Source organism: Epinephelus fuscoguttatus, linkage group LG15 (genome assembly GCF_011397635.1).
Source record: "Epinephelus fuscoguttatus linkage group LG15, E.fuscoguttatus.final_Chr_v1".
Lineage (NCBI taxonomy): Eukaryota > Metazoa > Chordata > Actinopteri > Perciformes > Serranidae > Epinephelus > Epinephelus fuscoguttatus.
Genome location: NC_064766.1, coordinates 7,970,857 through 7,984,447, shown reverse-complemented (window position 1 = coordinate 7,984,447; position 13,591 = coordinate 7,970,857). Strand labels below are relative to the sequence as shown.

The window sequence follows — 13,591 nt, the reverse complement described above, 5'->3', positions numbered from 1 at the left end:
ACATAAAGTCAACTAAAAAATTCAAGCTGTCAAATTTGCGCAAATAGAACAAGGCAAAAATGTGCATCAAGTACAAAGTGAATGCTGATTGGCTTTTTACATGTGCTAAACACACCAACCTGGGAGCTAGGCTAGCTACTGTATTTCCCCCTGCTGTCTTTTTGCTAACTTTAGCATGGCTAATCACTTCACAAATGCACAGAAACGTTTGTATGTTGCTAGCTACGTACAGCTAGTTGCTGTTGGTACATTCTGTTTGTGGCAATAGACTTTAACTGTGTCCCAATTACATACTACATACTTATTGTACATACTACTACTTCTACTAGTACTTACTACTTTATGATATGATGTTTTTGCAGTTAGTATACAATAAAGCAGCATTTTATTCTGACAGGAAATGATGCATTGTCAGCAACATAAAATGTCAATTAAAATAATGGTGACTTTGAATGACACTGACAATTAAACTTCACACAGAGAAAAGCAAATATTTTCCCAAAGATGATTTCTTGTTTGTTCTCAATGGCCTTTCTGGAGCTGTCTCACCACATTCACAATTACTCTAATCTTCTCCAGCTGTGAGAAGATAACCTACTCCATTTCCTATGTGCAGTGCATTGTGGACAATAGTGTTTAGCAGCAACACACTGAAATGCAAGTATTGTTTCTATGCATAGTCAAAAGTTTTGATGATACTTAATTTGGAAACTTTTTCTGTCGCAAACACAATACATACTTAAACATTCAAAACAGTCAAGTAGTAAGTCAAAGATTTGCTTTACCCTAAAACTAAACATATCTGTCAGTGCAGAAGCTTCTTCTAGAACTAATTTGGACTGAGATCTAGTAACTGGGTATGTTTACTTTACATCATGTTGTTTAGTTTACATGTTTATGAGAGGAAAAAAAGAGAGTGACTTACATGTATGTGGTGTCAGGCTCCAGGCAACGAATGATCATGCTGATGGAGGAGGACAGGAGGTTGGGGATATCCCCTAGCATCACACATGGAGACCTGGCCCCAGACAGGATGTCATCCACAAAGCTCAAAAGGGTTTCTGTGGCAGAGAGACAGACACATTTGTGTTGAGAAGTCATAATTCACCCAGTGACTTCAGTTGAAAGCGATTCATGCACAGTTTGAGGAGAGACTACTTGAAATGTAAGATTTATGTACCCAAAACAACTTTAGACTTCTTGCCTGCTATTTTAGTTTTCAACAAACAGTAACTTTGCTTTGAAATCTGTTATAAATATCTAAATTTAAGTCCAAGTTAAGTGTTATTTGGACTTAGCAACAGGACTGCATTTTACAAGATCAGAAGGTTGAGTAAATGTAAATATTGTGTATGATTTAGTGAATTAAAATATTTTAAGGTACATTAAGATAAGATAAGGGCTAAATAAAGTATATACAGTACAGGGATATGCTTGTTTTGTCTAGATTAACGCAACTTGACATGAGACACTGCTGCACTGTAAACAGACACCTTAACAAAATGTAAACCAGATGCTCCGCTCTACCACAACACACAGACTTGAAGTACAATATGTACATGTAGGGCTGGTCTGTGTAAGTGAAAATGTCAGGTGCTGTTTTTGCAAAGTTCTAGTGCTGATTTTTATTTTGTTTTGTAAAAGCAGAAAGTCTGTCAACTGGAGGTGAGAATGTCTCCCTTCAAAAGATATCAAACATGTGTGACAGTGAGATTTTACTGTCTGAATGATGAGATACAGTCATGGTCAGATACATTTGACAGCAGTAACCAGGCTATTGCTCACACCTGCTTAGAGGAAAGAAAAAACACCTTTGGACTCAGCCATTAAGTTTCATTTACTCTGAAAAAGGCAAAAAGAACAGCGTGCTCAGTGTCACACAGTCCATTCAGTTAACTTTACTTTTGCAGATGGGTGTTCAAGGGCACCCTGACAGTCGATGCTGAGAGAGAAAAGTGTTACTTATTCACTGTCCACCCACTTTTCCCCAGCAGAGATTTAGCTTAAAAGTTTTCTCTCACCTCTGGGTCTACTTCCCACACCTTTTCCATAATCTGCAACTGTCTGACGGCTCAAAAAAAAAAAAAGTCTTTGACGTCATCTACAAGGTTATAAAAACAACACACGCACTAAGTAGGTGTCAAAACCTTAAAAAACCCCTAATAAAATCAAGGTGAAGTGAAGCTCTTGCGTAAAACAAATTTACAATACACTATTTTTAGATTACATGTGCAACATGATTAAAAAAGGAATTGTGGGCAAAGAATTATTGGGTAGTTTTTAATATCAGCTTTATCTACGTATGACAAAAATCTTGTAAAATAAATAAAATCAAATTAAATACTATTTTTACACTATCTGAAAAAGCTTTAAGCAGTAGAGTCAAGGCAAGGATGTAGCATATGTAGCATACCCACCTCTGGGCAGAGGGTTTTACAGTAAACCTTCCCAAAATACACAGATACACAAGTCCCTGCAGCCAGTCATGCTACAATATTTCAAATAGCCTATGGCATTAACTGCACAACAGGGATTTTTGTTCTCTGATTTTAGCTTTTAAGGCAGAGCTTTCTTTCCAGCAATAGGTTTAGTTCCCTGGGAAGATGTGCTGTTAAAAAAAAAAAAAAAACATCAACTCAATCCCTTCCCTTGTTATTGTTCCATACCTGCAAGCTAGGATCTAGCTCATTGTGCATAAGTTTGGCTGAAAATATAAATGAGCATACCATACACATTATGAAACTATGATAGAATGATAGCTGCAAGCTAACTAGAGGAAGGGCACCTCCAGACGGAGATGATGACTATGGCGTAATGTTTGTTTACAGTGTTACAGCCGAGGCACCACAGGGTTTCACAAGTGTTGATCAACGTCAGACCACAGTTACCTCAACAGGTGCAAAGGCTCCATCCAACCTTTTTTAACAAGCAAGTTGGTCTATTCTCTCTGTTTTGGCCTGTGAACACACCAGTAGTGGAAAACACAGTAAAGCTGCACATTTACTTAAATACTGTACAGTTTTGAGGTTCTGTACTTTAGAACATTTCAAATTCAGGCTGCTTTATAGTTGTGCTCCGTTACATTTCATGGGGACATTCCGTACTCTTTTACTCCAATACTTATATTTAAAGGAGACCAACTGTTGGTGTTGAATGCTCACTTGAGGCTGGCTCCAGAAGCCAGTCAGTTTCCATAGACCCCCATGTTAAATTGCCTGACTTTACAGCAAAAATAAACATGTTTACAGCCTGGTACAGCCAAATCCAGTTTTAGTCTCTATTGTGCAGAGGATTCATTTTTATTCAACTCACCCATTTACATTTTATCAAGTCGTAAAATTATGCATGATTAAGGGCAGGCCACTCTCAGTTACAGGCTGTCTGCCAAAGTGTCCTCAACTTCTCAGTCAGACCCACCCCTCACTCGTCCACAGCGCCTGCCTCATGGCCCAAAATGGTCACCACTGGCTCAAAAAACAACAAGATGGTGACAACCAAATGCCAAACTGGAGGCTTCAAAATGGGAGTCCACAATCCAATGAGTGAGGTCACGGTATCTACATCCATTATTGTTACAGTCTACAGTCATTACAGATTAAACCTAATAGTATATAAAGTGGTTAAAGGTCCAGCTGGCCACCTACAACACTGAACATTGTTCACATGCATCAGAAATTCTAATCCAATAACAAAATTAGAATTACCGTCTTGTGGTTATATGTTTCTGTGAGTCAGTCAAGTTGTAGTTACATTTTACATTCATGTCTATCCAGACTCATATGTAGACATGGCAGTTGACAATGCTATAAATATTAATGTTATTGCAAAGAAGCTACATATTCTAAATATTATCTTCAGCCCAGCAGCATAGAAGATCTGTACAATAAACAGAGTTTCATGATTAGAGTCACGAATTCAATATCTGACAAAATGTCTCCACTTCTGTTCTGTTCTGAGTTATGATGTTGAGTAACGGCCAGAGAAGTGTTTTTGCAGAACAATCAATGTCACAGTCAAGTTGACCTTTGGCCTTTTGGATGTAAACTGAAATCATGCTATCATTTTTTGCTATTAGGCATTTCTGGGAATTTTTTTAATCATAATTAGCATATGAATTCTTGGGTTATGGCCAAAAACATGTTTGTGAGGTCACACTGACCTTGACCTTTGACCACCAAATTGTTATCAGTTCATTCTTAAATCCAAATGGACATTTGTGCCAAATTTGAGGAACTGCCTTCAACGTGTTTTTGGGGTATCACGTTCACGAGAATATGACAAACAGGTCACAGTGACCTTGACCTTTGACGGACAAAATCTAATCAGAATGGTTGAGTCCAAGTGGACGTTTGCGCCAAATTTGAAGAAATCACCTCAAGGTGTTCTTGAGATTTTGCATTTACACGAATGGGATGGGTAGACACCTGAAGACATGATGCCTCCAGCCATGTCTGTCCCCAGCAAGGAGGCAGAAAAATATATAATGAATATTGATTAAACTTTATTATAATGTAACTTTTATTTCATCTGTACTGTTACTTTAGTAAAATTCTGAATGCAAGACTTGTTCATGTAATGAAGCACTTAGGCTGAAGAGGTGGAGGGTACAGTATACCAATCTACCATCACACCACTAAATTAGCAATAGCACCTGTATTCACCTGAGAATCTCACATGAGAGAAAAGCAACCCTCTGACCCCACCTCCCCCTCCTCCTCCCCCTCCTCCATCACCTCCTCCTCAGGACTTCTTTCCTGCTGCCCAGGCTGCTGGTGACACATGCACCGAGCTATGTTTTCCCAGCTGGCACTGCATACGTCAAAAGGGCATTTGGCCACCGAGGTGTGTGTTTCACTGTAAGGGGAAAAACCTTTTGCTTGGAAAAGCCAAGTCTACGTGTGTGTGTGTGTGCAAAGGTGTGTGAAGTGATGGGTGCTCTGAGGTGGTCATCTGTGACCCTCTGCTACACAAGCAGCGCCTGTCTGTGTGTATTTATACAACATGTGCGTGAAGTGATGGACGCCCCGAGGTGGTCACCTGCGCCTTTCCTCCACAAGAGCTTTCCCTCTCTGTGTGCCTGCGTGTGTGTGTAAATATGTGTACGTGTGAGTGATGGATGCTCTGAGGTGGTCACCTATGTCTTCCCTGTCGACCCTGGCCGGTGTCACCAACTGGTAAACAGTAGGCCAAATGCCACGGAGTCATGGAGAGAGAACCCGAGGATGAAAAAAAGGTGTGTAGCAGCTGTCAGAGAGACCTGTTTACCCAGCACAGAGACTGACACACGAGTGAAAGATATAAACAGTGCTGGAGATGTAAATGAAAAGTGACATTGTGAGGCTTTGCACCACTTAGCATATTAATTGCAAAGCCGGTTGGAATGTCTGTCTAGCGTGTAAGGAGACGTATAAAAAGGAAACAGTGTTTGAAACCTCACCGGAGAACACAGTTTGGAAATATGTCGAGTAATTCTCTTATTATCTGAGCAAGTTGAACTCCAAATGGGAAATTGCAACTCACATCAATCTTCATATACAGTTACAGTCTGTCTGAGCAACATAAGCTATTCAATTTGGCTTTGCAAGAATAGTAGCTACTGTATTTTGCACTGGCTGTGTTTACCACAACTGTCTCATACTGCAGGCCTTTATGAGGCTAAATAACACACACTTAAACCTCTAATAAAAACAGTCTAGGTGTAACTCGGAATGGATTTACTCATTTTCTTAACCATTCGTGGAACAAATTCAATTTCTTTAGTGGCTGGAAAAATAGGAGAAAGCAGCATGGAGCTTTTTATTATTATTTTCCCTTTCAGCTGTAGTAGAGAGCAAGAAAAACACAGGACAGAAAGGGGTTAAACAATTTCCTGTGTTTGCTTTTCTGTCACATCTCACTGTGAGAGTGCTGATTCGAGGGGCTGGATACATTAATAGATTGGCAGCCTTTTTTTTTTTTTTTTTTTACTTCACCTCATGACCACTGCAGCTGAACAATGTAGTGCTTTTTGAACAGGGCTGTTAGTAATTGAGCTGCCTGTACTGTATTGTGTCTATATATGTACTGAACTCAACAAATCATCCACTTTAGATGACAAGGATGGCTGTTTGGTTTGTTAAAACCTTTCAAGCTTTTCTTTGTGGTCTGCCAATTGAAGGATACATTTAGGGTTTTAAAGTCTATGATAATACATTATTTGCATGTCATCTCCATACAGACTCAAATAAGTGGGCTACTTCTTGCTTGTCCAACATGTCCTCACTCCCAACTCTACAAATATGGTAGCTTAGTCAGTGGCCCTATGCTTCAAAATATGACACTCTAGGTACCACTCTAGTGTTGTATTTTGGATGTGCCGGTTCCCGTGTCAGTTTCAGCTCCTTACATGTTACATTTTCTTTCAAAATAAACTTCGGTCTTCACAGGAAATGTAGGTTTCACAAGCAAAACTACTTTCAATTAAAGCAACAAAACTGTTAAAGTTTGGACTTTCACGCTCTTTCTAATATGTTAAGACGAGATTACAGTTGAGTTCTGTTGAAAGTCCAGGTTGTCTCATTCTGATGTTGTAAGGTGTCTTGTGCATTGGTAACAGAAGCCAAGGTCCACTGACTAGGCTGCTGTATTGGAAGCCCCGGGAATTAAAACGGGTTGACCTCTTATGACCCTTGAAGCTTCAGGGCATGTTTAGTGTTAAGCACAGCACTGCTGCCACATACACATACATGACATGCTAAGCGTAGGCTATCAAGTGCCAGAGGGGGCACTAAAACAGCTAATGATTATCATAATCATAATGGTGAACTATCTAAATTCAAGATGAAGCACAACTGCAACAGGCACCATTAGACCATTTTAGGCAACATGATATACATGATTACTTAACATATAAAAGGATTTATGTGTCGGGTTGTGTCTGACTTTCTGTTCATGCCATGTAGCTCTCTTGCTCCCTCTCTCTCGCCCCCTTTTGACCTAAACTTCACTTTCCTGTCATTACTCAGTGTGTATCCTGCATAGTACAGTATCAACTGGAGGGAACACCCCGGTTTTCACAGTCCCACTTGCTGACAGGGTTTTGCCAACCACCAATATAGCCAATGCCTCATAGGCGTCATTTAGGTATGGCGAGGTATGGCAGCTGCCATACCTTGGAATCGGGAGAAAAAAAGAGAGAGAGGTTCTATAGTCATCTTACTCGAGGCGCACTGGCTGGTTGTTTTCATTGTATTGCACTTAAATAGGTCAATAATATGCTCATCAGTGAATACGAGTGTTAGTGAATACAAGTGTTACTGAATCAATTTGTTCTCCACTTCGCTCCTCCGTGAGTTTTGAGTTATGTGAGTTACCGTATCTATGTGTTGTAAAAGCATTTTGCTCTGCTGCTGTAGACAGCCTGTCTAAATGATGTCTTGAAGCCTGTCTGATTGTATGTGGGGTTTCGGTATGTTAAGCTTGTATTTTCGGTCTCTGGAGACACTCCAATAAATTCGCCTATACACTATTGTACCAAATTGGCCTTTGTTTTACTGTGTTTCATACACCGGACCCCTTGGTTATCTTCTAGAAATGAGCTTGTAATTAATTGATTTTCTTTATTTTCTGTGAAGTTAAACACATGACTAATGATAATTAAACGCCCGCTCGCTGTCCGTGGTGCTGAAATATGCGCTGAAATAGGTCAGATGTTTTCACTGCTCTCACCAAGTTGTGCATTACATGCAGACATGAGGTATTATGAATGTGAGAAACAGCTTCATGTCCTTTGAAACAGTTTTCAATAGCACAGTATGTACTTCTGACAGGTCAAAGACCAAAGTGAAGCTTTATATACGTTCATATTTTTGAAACTCCATCATCAGTAGCTCTGTGACGTCATGTCATATTGCCATACCTTAGCTTTTGCTGAAACGACGCCCCTGCAATGCCTTTGCAAATGTCAAGAGGATGTTTGGTTCGTTTGCCATTAATACAGGCTATTACATGGGCATCCCCCACATATAACTGACACTTGCCAACAGCAACACAGACGCAGACAAGGACTGAGCGCTGTGTATGTGTGTGTGTGCGTGTGTTACACGTAAGGCACCCAAATGGCTAGCAGCGGCCCTGGTTAAACCCATAGTTTACATCATTTTGGCCTTGGGCCCCCATACTGCCACAGAACAGAGTAGTTTATTTTCTGTGTGGTGTGTCTTCACATAAATCCTGCTAGCTAATTACTTATGCCATGTTAAATGGGACAGCTGTTAATCATGGTAATTCTCAAGGGGGATTCTCAAGTTTAGTTAAAGCTAATATGAGGCTTCAACAGTCTGAAGGCCCTGACACACCAACCTGACGGTTGGCCGTCGATCAATGTTGGGTCACTGGTAAGCATCTGCTTCCCCTGTCGGTGCAGTGTGTTCCTCACGTTTGCCTTTTGTTGTTGAATCAGCGACGGCGGGACCCATCAGTGATTGAAATCACTCTAATTGACAATTCAGCTCATTGCACGAGAAAAGTAACGGAAGTGAGGAAAGTAAACAAATCACTAAAGTTGAGAGGGTGTGAGACCAAAACAAACTTGTTACATAGGGTAAGATTATTTTTCTTTAGTCATAGAGCTCTTGACGGTTTGTGATATTGTTCACTGGCGCATGGTAAATATGCTCTGTTCTGTTCTGTGTTGTTAATGTGCTAACTGGCTAACTAGCATCAAGACAGTCTTCCCTTTTCCCTTTTTGAATGACAAATACAGACTACAGTTGCCTGCTGGTGTTGAGAGTTATTTCCTCTGATGTAGGCACAGAATGTACGCACTGGTTGGCTGACGGCTGTAATCTTTGTAATGGTTTTCTCTTTGGCTAAGACACAGGTGACTTAGACACAGGTGGCCCCCTGACATCAGGCAACGCAGCAGGAGGCCTTCGTTGCTGCTAGTTCTCTGAAGTCAGTTTGGTGTGTCCTTAGCACTATTCGGACGGGATTAGTTTTACATGGGCACGTGAGGTAATGTCACTTAACCACAGGACGTCAGTAATATTAATGGCCAATTCGCACGAGATAAGAAATATCAGTAAAAAAGGGGTAATTCCATTCACGCACCGCCGTGCCCTCCTGCCATCATGTGCGTATGATAGGACTGTCAAAAGCACCATGAACTTGAGAATATTTTCGAATTAATTTAGTAGAGATTTAGTAGAGTAGAGAATTTATTACTATTATTATTATTATTATTTATTCATTTTTACAAAAAAAAAAACAAACACAAAAAATAAGATGCTTATTGCTGGCGCAATATGAACATGACACTCGGATGAAAACACCTGTTCTGACCTCACTGAAGTGTATCCATGTTTGGATACTTCAGTGCGTAGTTTTCCACCACAAGAGTGAATCCTGGTCGGCTCGTAGTAGTGTCTCATTCTGGTAACGTTTCATCTCTTCTTCAAAAAGGGTAGGCAGGGAGGCAGCAGGTGCAACACTCTCCCTGTATGTCTCCCCGAACAGGTCACACATCGCGGACAGCGCAGTGGGTGGTGTTGGCGCAGCGGGCTCCTCCGTCGGCGCCTCTCCCTCCGTCGCTGCGTCCCTCTCTGGCCCGGCTCGTGCGCGAGCCATCTCCATCCGAACGGGATTCCCCGTGATGTACAACATTATTGATAGTATTAATTAATTATTAATGATATTCGAATTATCAAATTTAGGTTCGAACTTATAAAAAAATATATATATTCAAATATATTTCTAACTTCGATTTTTTTTTTTGACAGCCCTAACACACATGTTTACTGCTGGTCTATTCGCACAGGATTAGTATTACCTGAGGTAATTGTCCGGGACCCTTTTACAGAAGGTAAAAGTCGCAGTAATCTTTACTGACATCATGCAGTAATGATTACTGACATGGCACATTCGGACAGGACTAAAATCTCTGGTAATTATTACTTTACCCCACGTCCCTATGTAAAACTAATCCCGTCTGAATAGAGCTCTTGAGTTAGAGGCCCGGGCCTTGATTTAGAAAACACAAGACAACTAGCAGAACACATCCCTCTGCTGCAGGGAGGAAGGAAACATAAACAGGGCGTCTTGTTCAAAAAATACAGTAACTTTGCAAGATATGCAGTATGTCAGTTTAAACAAATTACATTGCTAAAACTTTGTATTAGCATGATCATGTTGAAAAGAAACCATAATCGGCTGGTGGTAGGAGATGAGATGATCTCTAGGGTCACAGTCTGACACCTTGCACACCCTGCCATCCACACCGACCTCTGCTCTGAGAGAAACCCAAGTAATCAGAGTACTAGACAGGTTGTAAATAAACCCAGATTAGCCAAATTTATTAGAAAGACAGAACAGAGATGAGCAATCAGATTTCATCCCAACCCAGTTTGTTGCAAACATCCATCACAGTTTACAGACTGGCCTCCTGGCTCAACTTTGACTTACAATACTTGGCAATTTCTTGCTCTTTTGGACTTCACTGCTGCAATGTTAGTGTGTTCTCAGATCTCAGAGATTTGCTGAATACAAAGTTAACCAAAAATAATAGCTAAAGCTACAAACATAAGACCCCAAGTTGTGATACACAGGAATTCTCCTCCTGTCCAGAAAATTCGTTATATTGCTCTCGTGAACCATATTTCATGTTTGGCCTCACCTCAATCACTGATGTCAAGGCACGTACTTTGCCTTTGGCAGTGTCAAACGGACTGTGATTAAAAAGTTGTTAGCCAAGTACAGATGGATGATCCATTATCACATACTCAAATCCCTGTCTGCTCTCACTCCCAAACCGTTTTTCTCACATGTTGTTAAGTTGAGCAGCAGTTGGAGGAGGAGACTGGCTTAAAACCGAGTGTCTGTGAACCCTTTAACAAGCCCTTGCTCAAAGTCATAAGCTCATTAAAACACAGCATTGGTGCAGATATGGGTGTCTGAAAATATGAAAGTACCTTAGAGCAGTTGGATCACTTCACACTGCGGTGGACTAAGGCGCAGTACATTATTACTCTGCGGGTTCAAGAGCTGCCATCCACTCTTTATCTATCCAATCTTTTCTGTCAATTCCATCTTTCCTGCCTGTTAACCACCTGAAGCAGCAGAACTGTGGTACCTAGCCCAGTGAAAACAGTTTGAGGAACCCCGCTGTGCACTGTCATGGCGAAAGGAATGCTTTATGTGGGTGGCCTGCTGGCCAGAAGAACAGAAAGTGCACCTAACTTGACTATAACAAATATCTCACTCAAACGAGACGTGTAACTCTGTGAACACTGTGTGCTGCCATGGCATTTATGGACATGACTCAACACCAGTGAAAAAAAAAAAAAAATACATAGAAACAAAATGTTTCTCTCGTGCACTGATTGCTGACAGACAGCTTAAAAAAATGAAATTGATTCTGGAAGCAAATCAGAGCAGTACTTCAACCTTGACGGCTGCTGACTTGGCCAGCTTGTGACAGGTACTATGAACTTGAAAATTCTTGAGAAAACAGAATGTGAGAAATTCAGAACTTTTGCAGATTATTTCATTTATAGGCTTAATTCCTGAGCCATTTTATCATTGTGAATCTCTGCCCAGGTTGCAAACTGCTCATTATGATTGCACATCTTCTGAATTGATACAAAAACCTTCCCAAGAACTTTTCCAGGAAACGGATATCCTTGATTTACTGACTCTCAGCACAAAAAGGAAAAGACATTTTTTATGGGTTCCAAAGCAATTATTATCTATTAAAATCTTTCAAGTCTTGATGTTAAGTGTTGTTAAGTGAGATCGAATATGTCACAAAAAAGAAATATTTCTTTTATATAGTGAACAAATTAAAGATTGTGGCAAAACAGCAGCTGAAGACACTCTGAATCAGAAAAGGAAATGGAGGTCTGATGATTTATCCCATCTTGGAAGTGACTGCTGGCAAGAAAAAATGAGCACATTTTGAGTAGTTTTTCATAACATATTGAAATGCATTTTCTCTCAGTTGGTCTAAGAGGCTGTGCTTCCCACTATCTGAGGAACATGATCCTGCATTTTATATTTACAGCACAGGGCAGCCGGCTCATCCTGAGATGATGTGGTTCATAGCCTGTTAAAAGGTTCAGTTGGTATGGGCTGTAAATCTGTTCTTTTAACAAAATCAGTAAATCTGCTTAGATAGTTCCTGGGTGGGAATCAAAGATTTCAGGCAGCCACTTTGGGAGATACTGTGAATGTTGAACTAAAATGATATAAATTATGTGAAATAAATGGTTGATTCTGTAAAATTTACAGCTATAGGCACAGATCTGCTTGTTTTTGCACAAGCTTTCGAGCCCACAAACCTATTGGAAAGTAAGACAAACATCCATGAAATTGCACTTTCATGCATGCCACAGTCAGACTCGAATTTCAGATTTTAGGGTTTTTATGTGGAACAGCAGTGGGTAAATTAGTTTGGCTCCAATTGGCTGTAGATGATATATATTCAATAATACTAATAATAGCAGCAATAGTAATTGACCACATGCTAAACCCAGCTCTCAAACATGTTGTGCTATGCTATGTTTTGGCTATGCTAGTTTTAGGTACACTATTACATCATTGGCCCCAATGGGCGTGTGATGATGGAGTCCTGACCCTCCATCAGATTAGATGGCAGGCTAGGAGGGATGCAAATGGGCATGGCTGTTTGAGAGGGACGCCTTTGGAGCTACTCTAAACAAAGGTGATACAGGGTTTGGGGGTATGTTTTGGACGTACATCTGTAAAAGTGTCAAATATAGAGGACCTAATTGGACCAACTGACTCACAGGAGAAAAACATAGGCCTATGACAAAGGGTAGCAAGGGACACCTGTGGCGGGAGGTACAAGATTCACGGACAAAACACTTTTGCTGGAAATTTTTTTGCAAATTTTTCCCACAAATCCAACATGGCAAACCTATGGCATTTTACATTACATAAATTAGCCTAGCAGCTGGCAGAGTTTTCCTCGAGTTATATAAAGTCAACAATGACAGCATTAGGAAAGTTGCAAACGTTAAAAAAATTGGCTCAATTACAACTCCCCCCCCTTTACAAAATGCTAACATTATCAGCCTAAGCCAATGTAGTTTTTCTCTACTCATATAAAGGATTAATCCCACAGAGGACTGCAAATGCAAGTCTGCAGTCAGTTGCAATGCATTTAGCAAGCCCTGTAGTTAAAGGCGCTGTATGTAAGAATGTGGCCAAAACGGTTACTGCACTCAAATTCAAAATACTGCCGCGAGTCGTGTCTGTCCCCTCCCCTACAGATTCAAGGTTGCTGGACAGCGGCACGCTGGAGACTGATTTGTTTGCCCATGAGCGGCTGCCGTAGCAGGGCTGCGTCGCCGCGTCCTTGATCTTCGGTTTTTCAGCGAACCGTTTGAGCAAGTCCGGCTTCTCTGCTCCTAACGCTGCTGCCGGGATACAGCGGAGGAGCCGGCTGCTAATGCTATGTACTGCACTGCTAATGCTGCTGCCGGGATACAGCTGAGGAGCCGGCTGCTAATGCTATGTACTGGGTAGACTCACAAGTCAGTCTTTAGACGATTTGCTTAACTAAAGACTGATGACTTTCTCCCTGATTTTGTGT

The 13,591-nt window shown here is 40.8% G+C and overlaps 1 protein-coding gene across 3 annotated transcripts in view; it reads right to left on the bottom strand.

Moving 5' to 3' along the window:
* Positions 1–13,591, bottom strand: part of astn1 (astrotactin 1) — a 568,467-nt gene that overhangs the window by 28,399 nt on the left and 526,477 nt on the right. For all 3 annotated transcript variants that reach the window (XM_049597470.1, XM_049597472.1, XM_049597473.1), the window contains one exon: positions 926–1,061. In XM_049597470.1, the coding sequence (XP_049453427.1) occupies positions 926–1,061 (136 nt within the window). The remainder of the gene's footprint in view (positions 1–925; positions 1,062–13,591) is intronic.